Source organism: Bombina bombina, chromosome 2 (genome assembly GCF_027579735.1).
Source record: "Bombina bombina isolate aBomBom1 chromosome 2, aBomBom1.pri, whole genome shotgun sequence".
Classification (NCBI taxonomy): domain Eukaryota; kingdom Metazoa; phylum Chordata; class Amphibia; order Anura; family Bombinatoridae; genus Bombina; species Bombina bombina.
Genome location: NC_069500.1, coordinates 280751945 through 280776546, shown reverse-complemented (window position 1 = coordinate 280776546; position 24602 = coordinate 280751945). Strand labels below are relative to the sequence as shown.

General features: G+C 40.2%; 1 protein-coding gene across 1 annotated transcript in view; it reads right to left on the bottom strand.

The window, feature by feature from the left end:
- LVRN (laeverin) overlaps positions 1-24602 on the bottom strand; it is a 350458-nt gene that overhangs the window by 112743 nt on the left and 213113 nt on the right. The window contains exon 7 of the mRNA XM_053701576.1: positions 3054-3197. Within this exon, the coding sequence (XP_053557551.1) occupies positions 3054-3197 (144 nt within the window). The remainder of the gene's footprint in view (positions 1-3053; positions 3198-24602) is intronic.

The following is a 24602-nucleotide window of genomic DNA, read 5'->3' as shown; positions in this document are numbered from 1 at the left end:
AAGGTGGATGTTGAGGCTGCCTTCCAGCTTTTACCACTGCATCCAAAATGCCATCACTTGTTGGGTTGTTCTTTTGATGGGTAGTACTTTGTTGACCTCTGCCTCCCAATGGGATGCTAAATCTCTTGCTCATACTTCGAAAAGTTTAGTTGCTTTGTGGAGTGGGTTGTGAAGCGGTTGTCAGGTTTGAGATTGTTGGTCCATAATTTTTTGTTTGTTGGTCCTCCCCAGTCTGATGTTTGTTCGAAGTTGATGTCATCATTTATGCAGATTGCAGGCGAATTCGGGATTCCAATTGCTGTCGATATGTCGGAGGGTACGGGGACGGAGTTGATCTTTTTGGGGATCAAGATTGACTCAGTGATAATGGAGTGTAGCTTACCGCTGGACAAGGTGGTTGATTTGGTGGAGACTTTGAAAATGGCGGTGGGACATCAGAAGCTGCAGTCAGTCTTGGGTAAACTTAATTTTGCCTGCTGGATTATTCTGGTAGGCAGGGTTTTTTGAAGGAGATTGTCTTTGGCAGCAGCAGAGCCTTTTCACCACATCAGCATGACTAGTCAAATTCGGGAAGATTTACGGGTCTGGCTTTTGTTTCTCCAGGAGTACAATGGCAAGTCCACGATTCAGAGAATTGGTTCGGATTCCGATTTGAACTTGTTCACCGACGCGTCGGGGGCTCATGGGTTTGGAGCTTATTTGGGGAGATTGGCAAAGGGTTTTGCGGGAGGGGGGGCTATTTCAGGCATTAGTAGGCTGGATTGAGATTTGGAGTAGGACTCGGGTTACTAAGGCAATGGTGCAGAGACAGTTAGCTGCCCTGGCTTTTTATGTCAGTTTTTGGGTTTGCAGGATATTACCAAATCCTTTGTGGTCAGGATGGCAGGGCGTGGTTTGTGTAAGGGCCAAACTAGAGTTGATGGACGGCGGCCTGTGATATTTTCTATACTGCAGAAGGTGGTGGGGGTGTTGCCCTCGGTGTGCGTGAATGAGTATGAAGTGTTCTTATTTTGCAGTGCCTTTGTTTTGGCATATTTTTCAGCCTTCCACATCTAGGAGATTGTGGCGTTTAATAAAAAGAATGAGGGTGGTATTCAGGTGGGAGATGTGGTGATAGAGGAGCAACAGATTGTCATCTTGCTCCAAAGGTCCAAGACGGATCAGTCAGGGAGATGTCAGTTAATCTATTTGAAGGTTATTGGGGGCCCTGCTGCCCGGTAGGAGCCGTGGTAAAATTTTTGCAGTTCAGGCCAGTTGTCGAGGGGCCGTTATTGATTCCTTCCGACGGTTCATCACTATCTAAATTCCAATTTGTTTCTGTGTTTCGTAAGGCGTTAGTGATGGTTGGGTTGCCCGCGGTTGAGTTTGGCTCCCACTCATTTCAGATTGGGGCAGCTACTGAGGTGAGAATGTTAGGAATGAGTGGTGAGCAGATTTAGGGAATCGGGAGGTGGTTATCAGGGAGGTTTAAGGCTTATGTCCGTCAGTATTTAGTTTTATAGTTATTTATATTGTTGTTTTGTTGGTCCCGTGGAGTGTTGGGTTATCGGGCATTCCTACATCTTTTGGGACCGACATGCAGCAGCAGTAAGGAATGATGGGTGCCAGCTTGGCTTGCCTACTGAGGAGGTGGTTCTGTGATGGCTTGGTGTTAGGGGCTTGAAATGGGATCAGGTCCTTTTGAAGGTTGTTGAATATTCAAAGCTGTTCCGCCATCCAGGTATTTTAGTGATTTATGCAGGAGGCAATGATTTGTGTTTTACGGCACAGAGAGATTTGGTGCTCAGGATGAGGGAGGATTTGGGGAGAATGTGGGAGCTATTTCCGGAGCTATGGGTTGTTTGGTCTGAATTGGAACCTAGAGTTTTCTGGAGAGCGGCAGGGGATAGTAAGAAGCTGGCTACCTCTAGAAGGAAAATTAACAGGGTATTAACTCTTAAGTAGTTTTGTGAGGCAGAGAGGGGGGTTGTCCATTCGGAATGTTGAATTTGAAGGAAAATCAGGCAGATGTTTTTTTTTTTTAAAAGATGGAGTGCACTTGAATGAAGTGGGTTTGCAGTTATTTAATTTTAATCTAAAAGAAGGAGTTTTAATAGCCTTTGGTGATTGGTGGGTGTCGGCCAGTGGCCGTGCCTGTGGCAGTGTGCTTGCTGTTTGAGAAGTTGCGGAAGCAATGTGGTACCTCCTGTGGGTTCAGGAGAGTTTAACAATATGTTTACTTGAAAGAGTTTTAAGAGTTATTGAGCTCCTATGGGGAAAGCACTAATGTGGGCTACTTTGTAGCCAATGACTTTTCATATGTGTTGTAAGTTATTTAATTGTTTACAAGTTTGGAAAATAAATTGATTCTGGCCTTTATAAACACAAGTTAAAGTGGTTGTTTTTTGTGGGTATGGGAACATAATGGCTAAGTATAGCGTCAATGAAAATCAAGAATAAACCACTGTGAATGAACAATAAGAACAAGAAAGCAAGCAAAAGGTTTCGTTTTCAGAACTACTGTGTGTATTGGTTATTTGTTACTTTACATTTGACATATATAAAAAAAAAAAGCAAAAAAAAAAAAAAAAATGGAGTGGAGGTGACGTTTCCTTTCTAGAGTGGAGCTCCAGTCAGTAGACACCTTTATTTTGTGAGGATCTTTAAATATCTTGGTGAGAACCACATTTTTTTGCGTTTATCTAGATGGGACCAAACAACAACAAAAAAACATAACAGAAACATGGGAAATACAATAACATGGTTTTCAAATTGAGATGGAGTCTCACTGGCTGATTAAAATAGCGTTGGAACTGCTAAAAAAAAATGACTGAGTTGTGCTCTGATTTTTACCTCATATTTGTGAAGAATATTGGAATCCATACCTATGTGTGCAACTTCAAATTATTGGAATAGAGACCTTAGCTAATAAGTCACACAAAGTTATATGCTTATAAGCTGTTAGCCTTTATATTTCACATAAACAATGTTCTTACAAATATGTAGATCCTTATTAACTTTAAATTCTGAATTACATATATGAGGATATCAAATATAAATATAGTGAATCTTACCTTGCTGTAAGTGACCTCATCAAATAATGGCAATATGTTATCACCATTCTTAATAAATTGCTTCTCCACAGACAAAGGCCGAGAAACTTCCAGTTTGTCTCTTTCAAACATGAGTTGTAAGCTATGCACGATAAATAATTCGTTCTACAAAAAAATAATAATATTAACAATAATAAACAATGAACTTCACAATAGCATTTCTGACTTGCTTTCTCTGTTTAACTGTATATTATTCACCTTACAAGATTCTTGTTCTCAGACAAAATTTTGAACGTATCGGCCTAGATTAAAACGTGTTAGTGAAACTAATATTTTGTGGAAAAAACTTGCAGCAACATCGCAAGTTGAAAATTGCAGAATTACGAGAATTTTTCCCATCCCTAGCAACTCTAATTGATCATGTAAGAGTGTCCACTAAAAATATGCACGGAAAGATAGGTAATGCAAGGCTCACGGAATTTAGAACATGATCTCCCCTTTGCAAAGAGGTTCCTTGGCAACTTCACAAGCATTAATGAATCTTGACCATTAACTCTGATAATGCATATAAAAGGTATGTTATGTTAACTTGTGTAGAACTGTATATCCTTAGATACAGGGCCACTCAGTCTCACACCAAACCTTAGGTTCTTAAGATTGAACTTAAACCTAGTTTTTGCTCATTGATCTGAGGGTCACTGCTGCATGGAAACAGAGTGATGATGGTAAAGTGCAAAATATAACAGTGATATTATTGCAGTGAATGGTAGAGAGATATAGTAAGATAATTATTTGTAGCAGGATCTGAGGTTACACAAAGATAATATAAATGCTGCAATATGGAACGAAAGTCCTTAATAAACAGTCTCAGGCAGTCTGTATATTCGTATTGTGAGTGTTCCCACTTCAGTAAATATATCAAACAGGTTGTAGGCAAATTATAAGTAAACAGCAAGGAAATGGTTAATTTGTTAGCAGAGTATTAGTATGCATAAGAGGTTAAACAGACTCAATTAGAACATGAGTTGTGCGGCAGACTTTCTGTTGTAGTAACAATAAACTTGATTGCAGGTTAGCATTTGTTAAGGCAAGCGTGTCTCAGTTAAAGTGAATGTCTGTCAGCAGATCTCTCAATATACGTAATGGGGTGAAATAGTTATAGACAAGTTCTGAGTTAAGCCGACTGAGTCAGCAGGAATACGTTACCACATAGATGATAAAGGCTACTGTAATTTTAGGAAGGGCTCCGGTAACACGTCCGTGTCAGATGAAAGTCCTGGAGCGAGTGTGGTGCAGCCGCGGGTGAGTGATGTCAGACGCCGCTCACAGAAACAGTTCAAGCAGCTGTATAACCTAGAGATCCTTTTGCAGGGCTGAAGGTGAAATCGGTAATCCTTGAAAACTTCAAAGTGAAAGTTCAGAGAACCCCAAATGAGGCAGTTGATAATTAGAACGTAGAACAAAACTTCAAATAGAAATCCACAAACAGGGATAAGGGCGAGGTGTCTTCGCTATAGCTTAGGTTAACAAACTAGCACAAATTACCAAGCATAGGTAGAAGGAAGGAGGGCTTTAAATAGGCATGTCAGTTCAGCAATTCGTTAAAGGTACAGATTTGTTAAAGGTACAGGTGTGTTAAAGATACAAGAACATAACAGGAGGCCCCCCTCCAAAGACCCGCTCCGCGGATCAAGGCTTTGGTCTATCTGGATGCCTCCTATGAAAGATGGAAAGGAGACGAGGAGCAGACAGATTAGTACTGGGTTCCCAAGAATCCTCATCGACCCCAGAACCCTTCCAATGAACCAGATACTGAAGTTGGTTGCGATGAAACCGGGAGTCCAAAATGGTTTCAACTTCATATGCAATTCCATCCAAGGATGAAGGAGCAACCGAGGGAAGATGGTGTGAAATCCTTATTGGGTAATAGGGTTTTAAAAGGGATACATGAAACGTCGGATGAATCCGAAGAGTAGACGGTAACTGGAGGGTTACTGCATTCGCGTTGATCACCTTAAGAATTTCATAAGGACCAATAAAGAGACTACCCAATTTCTTACTGGGAATACAGAGTTTCAAATACTTTGTACTGAGCCATACTTTATCCCCAATTTTATACTGAGGGGGTTTTGATCGGTGTAGATCATAATGAAGCTTTTGAGCAGCTTGATCCTCTTGTAGTGTTGTCTTCAGAACAGAGAATCCTTCAGCAATGGTGGTGATAGTCTGATCAACAGTTGGAAAAAGAGTATCAGTTCTGTGGAATAGATGATAGGTAGGGTGGAAACCATAATTAACATAAAATGGTGACAACTTAGTGGATGAGTTGATCATGTTATTATGGGCAAATTCTGCCATAGGTAATAGAGCTAGCCAGTTATCCTGTTGGTTAGTACAATAGCATCTTAAATACTGTTCAAGGGACTGGTTAACCCTTTCAGATTGACCGTTGGTCTGGGGATGGTATGCGGTACTCAATCTTCTTGTGATCTTCAGCAATGAACATAATTGTGTCCAAAATCTAGAGGTAAATTGGGAACCTCTATCCGTGGTGATGGAGTCAGGTAACCCATGTAAACGTACTATATGAGAGGCCATTTCTGAAGTGGTTGGCATACCAATATGAGGAATGAAATGGGTAGGCTGACCATATTGCCGCTTTAAGAAGGAACACATATGAAAAATACATATGTCAGGGTTCTTATACAAAGCATTTCTTTAAACAGCCCTGAAAACAGCCCTGACATATGTATTTTTTATATGTGTCCCTTTTTAAAGCAGCAATATGGTCAGCCTAGAAATGGGCCATCTTTGAAAACAAGTCAACAACAACCAGAATAGTATTGTGATTGGAGGATGATGGTAATTCAACAATGTAATCCATTGCCATATCCTTCCAAGGTCTATCAGGTACTGGTAAGGAGAGAAGTAACCCATAGGGGTGAATTCGAGCATGTTTACAGGTAGTACAAACAGGACAGGACTTAATATAGGACAAAACTGATCTTCTCTTATAGGGCCACCAGTAATCTCTTTGAAATAGCTGTAAAGTTTTATGAAGTCCTGGATGACCAGATAAAAGAGAATCATGTGCAGAATGTAATAAGCTCTCCCGAAGAAATTCCGGAACATAAATGTGTTTACTATCCGCTAGATTTGGAGTTTTGTCGGTAACGACCCGAAAAACTAACGCCGGCTTTTTTCTGGCCGCACCATAAAAATAACTCTGGTATTGAGAGTCCACATAAAGGCTGCGTTAGGCTCCAAAAAAGGAGCGTAGAGCATTTTTAACGCAGCTTCAACTCTCGATACCAGAGTTGCTTACGGACGCGGCCAGCCTCAAAAACGTGCTCGTGCACGATTCCCCCATAGGAAACAATGGGGCTGTTTGAGCTGAAAAAAAACCTAACACCTGCAAAAAAGCCGCGTTCAGCTCCTAACGCAGCCCCATTGTTTGCTATGCGGTAACCCTTCCTACGTCTGCACTTAACACTCTAACATGTACCCCGAGTCTAAACACCCCTAACCTTACACTTATTAACCCCTATTCTGCCGCCCCCCGCTATCGCTGACCCCTGCATATTATTATTAACCCCTAATCTGCCGCTCCGTAAACCGCCGCTACTTACATTATCCCTATGTACCCCTAATCTGCTGCCCTAACATCGCCGACCCCTATATTATATTTATTAACCCCTAATCTGCCCCCCACAACGTCGCCTCCACCTGCCTACACTTATTAACCCCTAATCTGCCGACCGGACCTGAGCGCTACTATAATAAAGTTATTAACCCCTAATCCGCCTCACTAACCCTATCATAAATAGTATTAACCCCTAATCTGCCCTCCCTAACATCGCCGACACCTAACTTCAAACATTAACCACTAATCTGCCGACTGGAGCTCACCGCTATTCTAATAAATGTATTAACCCCTAAAGCTAAGTCTAACCCTAACACTAACACCCCCCCCTAAATTAAATATAATTTAAATCTAACGAAATTAATTAACTCTTATTAAATAAATTATTCCTATTTAAAGCTAAATACTTACCTGTAAAATAAACCCTAATATAGCTACAATATAAATTATAATTATATTATAGCTATTTTAGGATTTATATTTATTTTACAGGTAACTTTGTATTTATTTTAACCAGGTACAATAGCTATTAAATAGTTAAGAACTATTTAATAGCTAAAATAGTTAAAATAATTACAAATTTACCTGTAAAAGAAATCCTAACCTAAGTTACAAATAAACCTAACACTACACTATCAATAAATAAATTAAATAAACTACCTACAATTACCTACAATTAACCTAACACTACACTATCAATAAATTAATTAAATACAATTGCTACAAATAAATACAATTAAATAAACTAGCTAAAGTACAAAAAATAAAAAAGAACTAAGTTACAAAAAATAAAAAAATATTTACAAACAAGAAAAATATTACAACAATTTTAAACTAATTACACCTACTCTAAGCCCCCTAATAAAATAACAAAGCCCCCCAAAATAAAAAAATGCCCTACCCTATTCTAAATTACTAAAGTTCAAAGCTCTTTTACCTTACCAGCCCTGAACAGGGCCCTTTGCGGGGCATGCCCCAAGAAATACAGCTCTTTTGCCTGTAAAAAAAACCATACAATACCCAAGCCCCCCAACATTACAACCCACCACCCACATACCCCTAATCTAACCCAAACCCCCCTTAAATAAACCTAACACTAAGCCCCTGAAGATCATCCTACCTTGTCTTCACCATACCAGGTTCACCGATCGGTCCAGAAGAGCTCCTCCGATGTCCTGATCCAAGCCCAAGCGGGGGGCTGAAGAGGTCCATGATCCGGCTGAAGTCTTCATCCAAGCGGGGCAGAAGAGGTCTTCCATCCGATTGAAGTCTTCATCCAAGCGGCATCCATCCGGAGCGAAGCGGCAGCATCCTGAAGACCTCCACCGCGGAACATCCATCCTGGCCGACGACTGAACGACGAATGACGGTTCCTTTAAATGACGTCATCCAAGATGGCGTCCCTCGAATTCCGATTGGCTGATAGGATTCTATCAGCCAATCAGAATTAAGGTAGGAATATTCTGATTGGCTGATGGAATCAGCCAATCAGAATCAAGTTCAATCCGATTGGCTGATCCGATCAGCCAATCAGATTGAGCTTGCATTCTATTGGCTGATCTATTAGCTTTAGGGGTTAATACATTTATTAGAATAGCGGCGAGATTCGGTCGGCAGATTAGGGGTTAATAATTGAAGTTAGGTGTCGGCGATGTTAGGGAGGGCAGATTAGGGGTTAATACTATTTATGATAGGGTTAGTGAGGCGGATTAGGGGTTAATAACTTTATTATAGTAGCGCTCAGGTCTGGTCGGCAGATTAGGGGTTAATAAGTGTAGGCAGGTGGAGGCGACGTTGAGGGGGGCAGATTAGGGGTTAATAAATATAATATAGGGGTCGGCGGTGTTAGGGGCAGCAGATTAGGGGTACATAAGTATAACGTAGGTGGCGGTCGGCAGATTAGGGGTTAAAATTTTTTTTTAGAGTGTCGGCGATGTGGGGTGTACATAGGTAGTTTATGGGTGTTAGTGTACTTTAGAGTACAGTAGTTAAGAGCTTTAGAAACCGGCGTTAGCCCAGAAAGCTCTTAACTACTGACTTTTTTCCTGCGGCTGGAGTTTTGTCGTTAGATGTCTAACGCTCACTTCAGAAACGACTCTAAATACCGGAGTTAGAAAGATCCCATTGAAAAGATAGGATACGCAATTTACGTAAGGGGATCTGCGGTATGGAAAAGTCGTGGCTGAAAAGTGAGCGTTAGACCCTATTTTGAGTGACTCCAAATACCGGCGGTAGCCTAAAACCAGCGTTAGGAGCCTCTAACGCTGGTTTTCACGGCTACCGCCAAACTCTAAATCTAGGCCTTAGATAGTTCAAATTATGAAGACCTTTGTGTAAAACAGAAATTGGTATAGAAGGATCTGAATCTTGATGTTCTTTGATAGAACTTACTGTAAGTGATAACAATCCAATGATTTTGTTTTGAGGAATAATAGACATTGGTTCATCATAATGTACAGGTTTCGGGTCTTTCCTTGAAAGTGAATCTGCCTTTGTATTCTTAGAGCCAGGTCGATAAGTAATAGTGAAATTAAATCTTGAAAAAAAAAGACTCCATCTAACTTGTCGGGAGGTTAATGTTTTACTTATTTTCAGATACTCAAGATTCCTGTGATTGGTAAGAATCAGAATAGTATGTTTTGTTCCTTCCAAAAGTTGTCTCCAGAACTCCAATGCTGATTTAATAGTGAGTAGCTCTTTTTCGCCTATAGCGTAATTAAGCTCCGCCGAACTCATCACTCTAGAATAGAACGAAACTGGATGAAGTGTTCCATTGGGTGGAGATCTTTGTGATAGAACTGCTCCAAGGGCATATTCAGAAGCATCGACCTCAAGCGTATAATGCAAACTGGGATCTGGGAATTTGAGTATGGGTGCTGTTACAAACCTCTTTTAGGGTCTTGAATGAATCAGTAGCTTGTTGATTCCAAAGAAAAACAGGCGCCTTTCGAGTAAGTTTAGTCAGGGGTCTAGCGATGTCAGAAAACCCCTTGATGAACTTTCTATAAAAGTTTTCAAATCCAAGGAATCTTTGGACATGCTTTTTATTTTTTGGTATTGGCCAGTTGGTAACTGCCTCTACTTTATTTACTTCCATTGAAATACCAGAAGGTGACATATGGTATTCCAAAAAAGAAATGGTAGTAGTATTAAAGATACACTTCTCCAGTTTAGCATAGAGATGATGTTCTCTTAAATGAGCCAATACAACTTAACATGATTATAATGGTTTTCCAATGTGTCAGAATAAATCAAAATGTCATCTAGATAGATGACGATAAAGACATCACGTAAATTATGAAAAACATAATTAATAAAACACTGGAACATTGCAGGGGCATTACATAACCCAAAGGGCATCACAGTGTATTCATACAAGCCGTACCATGTACGAAAAGCTGTTAACCATTCATCCCCTTTTCTCATTCTTATTAAATTATATGCACCCCTGAGATCTAATTTGGTGTATATGCTAGCACCCTGCAAACGTTCAATAAGCTCAGGGATGAGCGGAAGGGGGTATCTATTTTTCACAGTACATTTATTGAGCTGTCTATAATAGGGCGCAGGGTTTCATCCTTGTTAGTTACGAAAAACATAGCAGCCCCAGCTGATGACGTAGAAGGCCTAATAAAACCCTTCTTTAGGTTTTCCTCTAGATATAACTTTAGGTGTTCTAGTTCAGGCTGTGACATAGGATATATGTGAGCAAAAGTGATGGAACTGCCAGGTATCAGATCTATCAGACAATCGTAAGTCCTATGCGGGGGTAAATTCTGGGCCTCAATCTTATCAAAGACATCGGAGTATTCTTGATAACAATAAGGTAAAACATGTTCAGTTATACTACATACGGAATGTTTAGGGAAACAAGAAGCTTTACAGAAAGTTGAGTTAAATTCCACAACACCAAGCTTCCAGGAAATATCAGGATCATGTTTCACCAACCAATTGAGACCAAGTATCATAGGATACAAACATGAAGGTAAAATATCAAAGGTACAAGTTTCAGTATGCCCTGATTGTGTGGTAACTTGTAGTGGGATAGTGTGATGTGTGATTGGGCCAGTATCCATGAATAACCCATCAACCAGTCTTATAGTTAATGCACTATCTTTCTTTATTATAGGTATACCATGTTTAGAAACAAAAGAAAAATCAATGAAATTCCCAGAAGCACCAGAATCAATAACGGCCTGGGTATTTGTCTTCTGTTGTTGCCACTGTAAGGAGACAGAAATTGGTAGATGAGTAGTAGAAGTAGATCACATGTTAAAATAATTTGTAATATCATAGTTCTTACCCCTTCTTTGTCTAGTAAGGGCAGGGCAATCCTTAACACCATGATAAATTAATTAAGGAGTTTTCTCCTAGCCTTTTCCTCAGGCTTTAAAGGACCTCTCATAATGGCAACTTCCATTGGTTCATCATTAGATCTGGATGACACTGGATTTGGTGTATGGTACATTGGGGTTCTTTTAAGGGAAGGTTCAGATACCGTTTTTTGTGATTTTCTTTCCCTGATCCTTCTGTCGATAGTGATACATAGGGTTATGAGGGACTCCAAATCCTCAGGAGTAGGACCATGAGCTAGCTCATCTTTTAATAAATCAGAAAGTCCTGTTCGGAACTGAATTTTTAGAGCAGGTTCGTTCCACTGGGTGTCTGGAGCCCACCTTTTGAAATCTGTGATATATTCTTCGACTGCTCGTTTATGTTGTCGTAGATTCCTGAGAGCAGTCTCAGCAGTATTCTGCTTGTGGTGATCCTCATATAAGAGGGACATGGCAGAAAAATATGCGTCCAAAGAATCCAATATTGGATCATTATTCTCATAAGAGGCGTTAGCCCAGGATTTCGCCTCTCCCCTTAAATATGAAATTACTGTCAATACCTTAACCCTATCAGTAGGGTAAGTACGGGGTTTCAAAGCGAAAAATAAAGTACAGGAGTTCTTGAAATCCCTGAATTGGGATCTGTCACCAAAGAACTTTTCAGGAGGGGATACAGCTGGTTCTGGAGAAGACTCCCCAAGCTGGGGTTTATTAGCCAAATGTTCATTTATAAATTTTCTTATATGATCATTCTCACTCTTAATTTCTCTAAGCCCCTGTAGCATATGATCCATACTCTGTGCGAGGGATCCCACACGATTAGTGAGTTCTGTAATATCCATGCTATAGGATATATATATATATATATGGCTTGGTAATATGTTATGTTAACCTGTGTAGAACTGTATATCCTTAGATACAGGACCACTCAGTCTCACACCAAACCTTAGGTTCTTAAGATTGAACTTAAACCTAGTTTTTGCTCATTGATCTCAGGGTCACTGCTGCATGGAAACAGAGTGATGATGGTAAAGTGCAAAATATAACAGTGATTGTTGCAGTAAATGGTAGAGAGATATAGTAAGATAATTATTTGTAGCAGGATCTGAGGTTACACAAAGATAATATAAATGCTGCAATATGGAACGAAAGTCCTTAATAAACAGTCTCAGGCAGTCTGTATATTCATATTGTGAGTGTTCCCACTTCAGTAAATATATCAAACAGGTTGTAGGCAGATTATAAGTAAACAGCAAGGAAATGGTTAATTTGTTAGCAGAGTATTAGTATGCATAAGAGGTTAAACAGACTCAATTAGAACATGAGTTGTGCGGCAGACTTTCTGTTGTAGTAACAATAAACTTGATTGCAGGTTAGCATTTGTTAATGCAAGCGTGTCTCAGTTAAAGTGAATGTCTGTCAGCAGATCTCTCAATATACGTAATGAGGTGAAATAGTTATAGACAAGTTTTGAGTTAAGCCGACTGAGTCAGCAGGAATACGTTACCGCACAGATGACAAAGGCTATGGTATTTTTAGGAAAGGCTCCGGTAACACGTCCGTGTCAGATGAAAGTCCTGGAGCGAGTGTGGTGCAGCCGCGGGTGAGTGACGTCAGACGCCGCTCACAGAAACAGTTCAAGCAGCTGTATAACCTAGAGATCCTTTTGCAGGGCTGAAGGTGAAATCGGTAATCCTTGAAAACTTCACAGTGAAAGTTCAGAGAACCCCAAATGAGGCAGTTGATAATTAGAACGTAGAACAAAACTTCAAATAGAAATCCACAAACAGGGATAAGGGCAAGGTGTCTTCGCTATAGCTTAGGTTAACAAACTAGCACAAATTACCAAGCATAGGTAGAAGGAAGGAGGGGCTTTAAATAGGCATGTCAGTTCAGCAATTCGTTAAAGGTACAGATTTGTTAAAGGTACAAGTGTGTTAAAGGTACAAGAATATAACAATGTAAGATGTTCAGCAAATTCCTTTCCTTTTGAGTAAGTTTGTCAATTTAAGTATTGCAGTTTGTCAGTATATCCATCTGCTACTACCAGCATTAGTTTCAATAAAGCCAAGCTGCGTCCCTGAAAATGAGTCTGATAAATACACACAGCAAGTGTAAAAATAGTTCTTGCACCCATATAAAAATACAGATATTCCAGGGCCAATTGAAAGATATGGACTAAAGCTGAAATGTTCTACAAATCTAAACCTAAAACAATGTGTGTCACTGCATAGTCCTGAAGTTGGACCCAACAAATCACATCTGAAGTTAAAAGATCTGGAACAATCACTGGGATTTTTAAAGCTCTCCATTCAAGTAACTTATTTAAAAATACCCATCACTTCAAGATCCTCGACACAACCACTAGACTTTGTGCTTCAGTAATTTATGTTGGACTTCAGATTTTTACTCCTGTGCTACATGTAAACTTTTCTATTTTATGCTTTAATGCATTTAGACTTAGTTTATAATAATATATTTATGGCTGTGATGTGTACGAATTCTGATTGTACTTTGTATGTTTCTGTTGTGTCTTTAAGAAATCATAATCACTCTTTGCATATTTCTATGTATATTTTACACATTGCATTGCATTTCATATTTTGTCTTTGTGAAATAAGCCTTGTAGTTTCAGAGCATAGGATGGGCAAAGTGTTGTTCCTTGGGTGTGTCTTTAATTTATATATTATTTTCTCTTAGCAGTTTACACCTTCAAGATTTACTAATTTATCTCATTAGCTTTATGCTGGTAAAGTTTGCTCAAAGTTCAAAATAAACATAATAAACTCACAGCAAACAATTGCCAGGTGCTCCCCTGTTAACCTAACACTCCCCTGAGATATTCTGCATCCCAGAGATCATCATTACTTTCTAAGGGAGGCAGCTCTCATCTCTCATGGACATCCTGGCTCCACTCCATTCCTTAGAGAATTCAGTGAGGTTTGCAGGAAGATTTTACTCTAAGGGGCAGATTTATAATTGTTTGTCCGGCATGATAGGCTGTAGTGTATCATGTCCGACAGACATTGCTGAATGCCGACAGCATACGCTGTCAGCATTTAACATTGCACAAGCAGTTTTTGTGAACTTCTTAAGACCGCTGCTTCATAACTGCTGTTTCTGGTGAACCTGAAGGCTCGCGAGGAAACAGGGGCATCAGGGGCCATTCAGCCCTTTATAAATTGGCCCCTAAGCATCATTACTGGGCCTTCATAGTCCACAAATTAGCTTAGAAAACATTGCTGGAAAATATCCAAACGTGTCTAGAAACAAGCCAAATCAAACACTTGAGTTCAAGATTATTGGCGAAATCAGAGCAGAGTTCACTACTACAATCCAAGTTATACACTTGTCATACCTTGAGTTCAGGAAGACTAACTGAGAGACAATCCAGTCTAGGAACACAAGCAGGGTCATGCACTGAAAGTAAAAGAAGAATCATACCCCAAAGCAGGAGTCCCAAACTCAGTATATGGGCTTTATACCAAACAAGTTAGCAAAACAGACATAGGGGCCGATTTATCAAGTGTGGGACGTACATGATCCACTGTAACAGATCATGTCTGCCCGACATCGATAAATGCCGACAGCATACGCTGTCTGCATTTATCATTGCACAAGCATTTCATGTGAAATGCTTGTGCAATACCACCCCTGCAAATCCGCTGCCAATCGGCCGCTAACAGGGGGTGTCAAACATCCCGATCGTATACGGTCGGGATGATTGCTGTCCGTTACCTCAGAGGTGGCATACGAGTTAAGGAGAAGTGGTCTTAAGACCACTGCTTCTTAATGCTTGTTTCCGGCGAGCCTGAAGGCTCGCACGGAAAAAGCTGCATTGGGGCCGATTGACCGGTTGATAAATCGACTCCCTATTATCAACAAGGGTTCCTCTGAGACCTCACACCAGTCTTAAAGTACTAGGGGAATGGAAATGGTTTCAAGAATGTCTTTATATGTGAAAACATCTTTTTGTTAAAAGGACACTGCATTGTAAAATTAGTTTCCTCTGATGTGACTTTTTATACCAGCTGCAGACTATTATGTGCATGGGATATTGTTCCTTTTATTTATGCATTTATTTATTTATGTTGTATTTGAAACAGATGGTATTGCTCAATGAAACAACTGTGGGTTATTCTAAAGATCATGCTCATTCAAATGGGCTGATCCTTCAGGAAGAACAGATCTCTTTATCTTTTAAGTACTGGAGTTTTCATTATAGGTGGTGGCGTGCAAAGGCCAAATAAGTAATTTTTGTTTGTTAATAAAATAGTAAAACCTGCAGGTCCAAATTTAAAAGAGCTATAACTAGGAATATGCATTTATCTCATTCATTAGCACATGAATGCAAAATATGGCCACTGCTACGGCTATTTTCAGAGCTGGATTTTTTCTTGTCAAAGTACAATACACAAAGATTTGGCAAAATAGAGAAATGCACATCCCAAGTTATAACAGTTGGTATAATAAGTCATTGGGAATATACTATGGGGACAAATTACAGCAGAGTGTACCTTTAAGGCACCATTGGGATTCCCTATGTCCCAGTTTGTTGCTTAATCAATGGTACAGCACTCAATATCTGTGTAATCTAATCTTATCTGTGTTTCGCTTAGTGTTGGGTCTGGAGAGTGAAGTTACTTTACAGATGCATATTTGTTTACAGGCTCTTGTTTATTGAATGGGGCTTGTGTAGCTTTCTTACTTGAAGGCATAATGGCCAATGAAAAATACAGGAACTGGTATCAAAGGCAGAATACTTGCAAGGTCAAGTATAAGTGTTTATGGAACACAGGATACAGCAGAGGCTTAGCACTGGCAGGTAACAGCAGAGGCTGAGCATTGGTAGGTCAAAGCAGAGGCTGAGCATTGGCAGGTCACAGCAGAGGCTGAGCATTGGCAGGTCACAGCAGAGGCTGAGCGATGGCAGGTCACAGCAGAGGCTGAGCGATGGCAGTTCACAGCAGAGGCTGAGCATTGGCAGGTCACAGCAGAGGCTGAGCGATGGCAGGTCACAGCAGAGGCTGAGCATTGGCAGGTCACAGCAGAGGCTGAGCATTGGCAGGTCACAGCAGAGGCTGAGCGATGGCAGGTCACAGCAGAGGCTGAGCATTGGCAGGTCACAGCAGAGGCTGAGCATTGGCAGGTCACAGCAGAGGTTGAACAATGGCAGGTCACAGCAGAGACTGAGCGATAGCATGTCACAGCAGAGGCTGAGCAATGGCAGGTCACAGCAGAGGCTGAGCGATGGCAGGTCACAACAGAGGCTGAGCGATGGCATGTCACAGCAGAGGCTGAGCATTGGCAGGTCACAGCAGAGGATGAGCATTGGCAGGTCACAGCAGAGGATGAGCATTGGCAGGTCACAGCAGAGGCTGAGCGATGGCAGGTCACAGCAGAGGCTGAGCGATGGCATGTCACAGCAGAGGCTGAGCATTGGCAGGTCACAGCAGAGGCTGAGCATTGGCAGGTCACAGCAGAGGCTGAGCATTGGCAGGTCACAGCAGAGGCTGAGCATTGGCAGGTCACAGCAGAGGTTGAACAATGGCAGGTCACAGCAGAGACTGAGCGATGGCATGTCACAGCAGAGGCTGAGCGATAGCATGTCACACCAGAGGCTGAGCGATGGCAGGTCACAACAGAGGCTGAGCGATGGCATGTCACAGCAGAGGCTGAGCGATGGCAGGTCACAGCAGAGGCTGAGCGTTGGCAGGTCACAGCAGAGGCTGAGTGATGGCAGGTCACAGTGGAGGCTGGGCGATGGCAGGTAACAGCAGAGGCTGAGCGATAGCATGTTACAGCGGAGGCTGAGCAATGGCAGGTCACAGCAGAGGCTGAATAATGGCAGGTTACAACAGAGGCTGAGTGATGGCAGGTAACTGAAGAGGCTGACCGATGGCAGTTCACAGCAGAGGCAAAACATTGGCAGGTTACAACATAGGCTGAGCAGAGGCAGGTTACAACATAGGCTGAGCAGAGGCAGGTTACAACATAGGCTGAGCAGACGCAGGTCACAACAGAGGCTGAGCAGTGGCAGGTTACAACATAGGCTGAGCAGACGCAGGTCACAACAGAGGCTGAGCAGTGGCAGGTCACACAAGAGATGAGCAGTGTCAGGTGAAACAGAAGCTGGTAACTGAAGACAGACTTGGCACTAGTCCCAGGTGCTGCAAGGCTTCCCAGTCTATAAGAATCTAGGAGTACTCAGAAAACCCAGAGTTAAACAGGTATGCTCAGGGATTGCAGAATACCAGGTGTGCTCCATTAGCTGCTGCAGACAAGGGACTCTATTTATTAAGCAGCAGACGCTGCTTTGGAGCCCCATCGTTTCAGGTCCACCTGAAATGGAAGTTAAGAAGCAGCAGGATAATTGATTGGGATGATTGATGGCCCCTGCTATCGGCCGATTGGATGCCAGTGAGCAGGGGGCGACATGGCACAAGCATTTCACCAGAAATGCTTTGCAATGTTAAATGCCGACAGTGTATGCTGTCGGCATTTAGCGAGGTCGAGCAGACATGAGTTGCTACAGGGAATCATGTCGATTGTTGTTGAAAACAGACAAGGCAGCTAAATGATTCTTCTTCCACAAACAGAGGTGAGGAAGGAGTAAACTCAATGTCAGAGCAAACACTGATCAGCCAGGCAGGTTTAAATAGTCTGATGGTAATTGCACATTAACAACAGCTGGAAAGAGGTGGAGCTAGAGAGCCTGAGATAAAAACAGAAAGCCAACAGGAAAGCATCCGAAACTAAAGCTCTCTGGTGACCCAGAAAAAATTCACTGGAACACAAAATGGGAGACCAGAGTTCAAGGCTTGATGGGCATGAAAGTCTGAGATAGAATAGTGAAGTTTCTGCCAGATGTGTCTCTTCCCAGAAAACCTTTTTGAAACCATAAATTTTAAGTTCAAAACCTTCAATAACACAGAATTAATTTCAATAAATAATGAAAGTCACTTTAGCATGGGAGGACATGAAGGTGTGGGACTAAATACAGACATGACATATTTATTAATTGAGAAATCCATGGCATTCTTCTACTATCAAGCTTGTAGGGTAGTTGATTCATAGGAATCTTAGTGGGAGAAGTAATATAAGAATCTGTATTGTGGTTTCAGGGTACTGAGTGACTTGAAGTATAGGAAGTAGAAATTGATTTGATTAACATAACATGGTGGTGATGACTTAAAGTTTAGCATCAAGTGAATTTAACTGTGGGACATGAGCTCCCAACATGTCACACTGGGTTGATTAGTCCAGAAGTTAAACCATTGGAACTGAAATGGCAGCAAGAATGAAACAGTAAAAACAAAAAGTTCCTTTAACTACAGTGCGCCAAACATCTAATACACAGTGCAAAATGTCACACTTGACAAAAAGCTATGAGGTAAACAAACATACGGCCAGATTACGAGTTTTGCATAAGGAACTGGGCGGTGCTAACGAGCAGTTTTCTCTCACCGCTCACTTACCTGCAGCACTGGTATTACAGGTTTTTACAAACCCGGCGTTCAAGAAGTGAACGTTGAACAAAATTGTGCTCCATACCGCACTCCAATACCAGCGCTGCTTAAGTCAGCGGTGAGCTGGTCGTATGTGCTCGGCTGAGAAAAAGTCTAACACCTGCAAAAAAGCAGCGTAAAACTCAGTAACGCAGCCCCATTGATTCCTATGGGGAAACTAAAGTTATCTTTACATCTAACACCCTAACATGAACCCCGAGTCTAAACACCCCTAATCTTACACTTATTAACCCCTAATCTGCCGTCCCCAACATCGCTAACACCTACATTATACTTATGAACCCCTAATCTGCTGCCCCCAACATTGCCAACACCTAGATTATATTTATTAACCCCTAATCTCCCTCTCCCAATGTCGTCGCAACCTACCTACATTTATTAACCCCTAATCTGCCGCCCCCAACGTCGCTGCCACCATAATAAACATATTAACCCCTAAACCGCCACACTCCTGCCTCGCAAACACTATTTCAATATTATTAACCCCTAATCTGCCGTCCCTAACATCGCCGCCACCTACCTACATTTATTAACCCCTAATCTGCAGTCCCTAACATCGCCGCCACTATACTAAATGTATTAACCCCTAAACCTAAGTCTAACCCTAACACCCCCTAACTTAAATTTAATTACAATAAATCAAAATAAATATTAATATTATTACCTAAATTATTCCTATTTAAAACTAAATACTTACCTGTAAAATAAACCCTAAGCTAGCTACAATATAACTAATAGTTACATTGTAGCTAGTTTAGGGTTTATTTTTATTTTACAGGCAAGTTTGTACTTATTTTAACTAGGTAGAATAGTTACTAAATAGTTATTAACTATTTAATAACTACCTAGTTAAAAAAAAATACACAAGTACCTGTAAAATAAAACCTAACCTAAGTTACAATAACACCTAACACTACACTACAATTAAATAAATTAACTAAATTAAAAACAATTAAATAAATTAAATTAGCTATATTACAAAAACAAACAACCACTAAATTACAGAAAATAAAAAACAAATTACAGATCTTTAAACTAATTACACCTAATCTAATAGCCCTATCAAAATAAAAAAGCCCCCCCCCCAAATAAAAAAAACCCCTAGCCTAAACTAAACTATCAATAGCCCTTAAAAGGGCCTTTTGCGGGGCATTGCCCCAAAGTAATCAGCTCTTTTACCTGTTCCAATCAGCCAATAGAATGCGAGCTCAATCCTATTGGCTGATTGCATCAGCCAATGGGATTTATTCTACCTTAATTCCGATTAGCTGATAGAATTCTATCAGCCAATCGGAATCTAAGGGACGCCATCTTGGATGACGTCATTTAAAGGAACCGTCATTCAGTAAGAAGACTTCGGATAAAGAGGATGCTCCGCGTTGGATGTCTTGAAGATGGACCCTTTCCGCGTCGGATGAATGAAGATAGAAGATGCTGTCTGGATGAAGACTTCTGCCTATTTGGAGGACCACTTCGCCTGGCTTGGATGAAGACTTCAGTGAAGTGGATAAAGAGAAATGGACCAGCACCAACTAAAAACCCTATAGCCTGGGGGTGGTGGTACCTAGTAACCACCAGTCTTGGTAAAGGCCTATCACGGGCCGAAACGCGTAGACCGACTGGTAAGCCTTATTCCTTATTTTTTGTAGAATTTAAGTACGTCATTGTGCTATGTTTATTTATCTCTTTTAGGTGGGAGACGTTTGTTCATCTACTGCAGACACTTAAGCCCTATTTTTGTAGGAGCGGCATCTATCTCTTATAGATTCCAGTATTTGCTTTTACATCACCTATCAAGTTTCAAGTCACTTTGCTAGCGGAATTCCATTCACTTTATACTACACATATTTTGAGTGATTTACTATTTTTGCACTTCTATTTTTTCATATATTTTTTCAGACATTTTCGCCAATTTTTTGCTGATTTTATATTGAGGATATATTTTTTGCTTTGAGGACATTCTTTTTTTCACTGAGGATTCTTTTTTTCCTACTGAGGATTTATTGTGGACAATTTGGACACTTAACACTACAGTATTTTTTGCACTTTTACACCAGGATGGACTAAGCCACCACTTATCACTACTTTTTAGGGCATATCCAGCTTAAGGTGTTTGAGCCCCAGCAGAGAGCTCTCTCCTGTCGACTGCCTCCATTCATTTTTCACATTGTATTTATTTTCTACATTGTTTTTATCTTAGTATTGTTTTATATTGTCACTCATGTACATATTGCATTGTTGTATTAATTTTTTAGCATGGATCCATGAGTTTTTTTTATCTATGTTGTATTAATAAATTCCTGATTTTAACTAATTATCTTTTTAAACCTATTTTATATTTCTCTGCACCATTGTCATATCACTTGCCTCCGGTTGGCTAGGCCCCTGGGGTCTCCTTTATATTGTAAGTTGGATGAAGACTTCTCCCGGGTTCGTTGAGGACTTTGGCCAGGTTAGATGAAGACTTCTGCTGCTTCCTTGAGGATGGATGTCCGGTCTTCAGAACTATAAGTCGATATTCAGGGGGTTAGTGTTAGGTTTTTTAAGGGTGTATTGGCTGGGTTTATTTTTTAGGTTAGGGATTTGGGCTGCAATAGAGCTAAATGCCCTTTTAAGGGCAATGCCCATCCAAATGCCCTTTTCAGGGCAATGGGGAGCTTAGGTTTTTTTAGTTAGTATTTTATTTGGTTGGTTGGTTTTGTTGGTGATGGGTTTTACTGTTGGGGGGGGTTGTTTGTATTTTTTTATTTACCGGTAAAAGAGCTGATTACTTTGGGGCAATGCCCCGCAAAAGGCCCTTTTAAGGGCTATTGATAGTTTAGTCTAGGCTAGGTTTTTTTTTATTTTGGGGGGGCTTTTTTATTTTGATAGGGCTATTAGATTAGGTGTAATTAGTTTAAAGACCTGAAATTTGTTTTTTATTTTCTGTAATTTAGTGTTTTGTTTTTGTAATTTAGCTAACTTAATTTAATTTAATGTATTTAATTGTTTTTAATTTAGTTAATTTATTTAATTGTAGTGTAGTGTTAGGTGTTATTGTAACTTAGGTTAGGTTTTATTTTACAGGTAATTTTGTATTTATTTTAGCTAGGTAGTTAATAAATAGTTAACTATTTAATAACTATTCTACCTAGTTAAAATAATTAGGGATTAATAAATGTAGGTAGGTGACGGCGATGTTAGGGATGGCAGATTAGGGGTTAATAATATTTAAATAGTGTTTGCGAGGCAGTAGTGCGGCGGTTTAGGGGTTAATATGTTTATTATAGTGGCGGCAACATTGGGGTGGCAGATTAGGGGTTAAGAAGTGTAGGTAGGTTGCGGCGACATTGGCTCGGAAGATTAGGGGTTATTAAATATAATGTAGGTGGCGGCGGTGTCCGGAGCCGCAGATTAGGGGTTAATAAGAATAATGTAAGTTGCGGCAATGTTAGGGGCGGCAGATTAGGGGTTAATAATATTTAACTAGTGTTTGCAAGGCGGGAGTGCGGTGGTTTAGAGGTTAATATGTTTATTCTAGTAGCGGCAGATTGGAACAGTCAATAGAATGCGAGCTCAATCCTATTGGCTGATTGGATCAGTCAATAGGATTGAACTTCAATCCTATTGGCTGATTGCAACAGACAACAGGATTTTTTCTACCTTAATTCCAATTGGCTGATCGGAATCTAAGGGACGCCATCTTGGATGACATCACTTAAAGGTACCTTCATTCTGTTTTAGTCATCGCCAGAAGAGGATGCGCCGCGTTGGTTGTCTTGAAGATGGACCCGCTCCTCACCGGATGGATGAAGATAGAAGATGCCGTCTGGATGAAGACTTCTGCCCGTCTGGAGGACCACTTCTGCCCGGCTTGGATGAAGACTTTAGCCCATCTGGAGGACCACTTCTGCCCGGCTTGGATAAACACTTCTGCCCGTCTGGAGGACCACTTCGCCCGACTTGGATGAAGATGTCTACCGGTAAGTTGATCTTCAGGGGGTTAGTGTTAGGTTTTTTTAAGGGTGTATGGGGTGGGTTTTATTTTTAAGATTAGAGTTTGGGCGGCAAAAGATCTAACTGCCCTTTTAAGGGCAATGCCCATCCAAATGCCCTTTTCAGTTCAAGTTTTTTTTAGATAGTATTTTATTTGAGGGGTTGGTTGTGTGGGTGGTGGGTTTTACTGTTGGGGAGGGTTTGTATTTTTTTTTTACAGGTAAAAGAGCTGATTACTTTGGGGCAATGCCCCGCAAAAGGCCCTTTTAAGGGCTATTGGTAGTTTAGGCTAGGGTTTTTTTTTATTTTGGGGGGGCTTTTTATTTTAATAGGGCTATTAGATTAGTTGAAATTAGTTTAAATTTCTGTAATTTGTTTATTATTTTCTGTAATTTAGTGTTTTGATTTTTTTTGTACTTTAGCTAATTTAAAGGGACAGTCAACACCAGAATTTTTGTTGATTAAAAAGATAGATAATCCCTTTTTTACCCATTCCCCAGTTTTGCAAAACCAACACTGTTATATTAATACACTTTTTACTTCTGTGACTTCTGTATCTAAGCATCTTCTGACCGCCCATAATCACATGACTTTTAGTTATTATCTATTGACTTGCATTTTAGCCAATTAGTGCAGTGTCTGCTACTAGCCACAAGCGTGATCACAATGTTATCTATATGGCCTACATGAGCTTGCTCTCCCCTGCTGTGAAAAGTAAATAAAATAGAGGCGGCCTTCAAGGGCTTAGAAATTATCATATGTACCTTCCTAGGTTTGCTTTCAACTAGAATACCAAGAGAACAAAGCAAAATTGTTGATAAAAGTAAATTAGAAAGTTGTTTAAAATTACATGCCCTATTTGAAAAATGAAAGTTTTTTTTGGACTTGACTGTCCCTTTAATTTAATTTAGGTAATTGTATTTAATTTAGTTATTTTATTTAATTATAGTGTAGTGTTAGGTGTTAGTGTAACCTAGGTTAGGTTTTATTTTACAGGTAAATTTGTCATTATTTTAGCTAGGTAGTTATTAAATAGTTAATAACTATTTAATAACTATTCTACCTAGTTAAAATAAATACAAACTTGCCTGTGAAATAAAAATAAATCCTAAGCTAGATACAATGTAACTATTAGTTATATTGTAGCTATCTTAGGGTTTATTTTACAGGTAAGTATTTCGTTTTAAATAGGAATTATTTAGTTAATGATAGGAATATTTATTTAGATTTATTTAAATTATATTTAAGTTAGTGGGTGTTAGGTTTAGGGTTAGATTTAGGTTTAGGGGTTAATAACTTTAATATAGTGGCGGCGACGTTGGAGGCGGCAGAATAGGGGTTAATAAATGTAGGTAGGTGGCGTCGATGTTAGGGATGGCAGATTAGGGGTTACTAATACTTAACTAATGTTTGCAAGACGGGAGTGCGGCGGTTTAGGGGTTAATATGTTTATTATAGTGGCGGCAACGTTAGGGGCGGCAGATTAGGGATTAATAAGTGTAGGTAGGTGGTGGTGACATTGGGGGTGGCAGATTAGGGGTTAATAAATATAATATAGGTGTTGGCGATGTCGGGGACGGCAGATTAGGGGTTAATAAGTGTAAGATTAGGGGTGTTTAGACTCGGGGTTCATGTTAGGGTGTTAGGTGTAGACATAAAATGTATTTCCCCATAGGAATCAATGGGGCTGCGTCACTGAGTTTTACGCTGCTTTTTTGCAGGTGTTAGACTTTTTTTCAGCCGGCTCTCCCCGTTGATTCCTATGGGGAAATCGTGCACGAGCACGCTACACCAGCTCACCGCTGACTTAAAGGGACACTATACCCAAACATTTTCTTTCATGATTGAGGTAGAGAATATAATTTTAAACAACATCCCAATTTACTTCTATTACCTAATTTGCTTTATTCTTTAGATATACTTTAATGAAGAAATAGCAATGCACACAGTGAACCAATCACAGGAGGCATCTATGTGCAGCTACCAATCAGCAGCTACTAAGCATATCTAGATATGCTTTTCAGCAAAGAATATAAAGAGAATGAAGAAAAATAGATAATAGAAGTAAATTAGAAAGTTGATAATAATT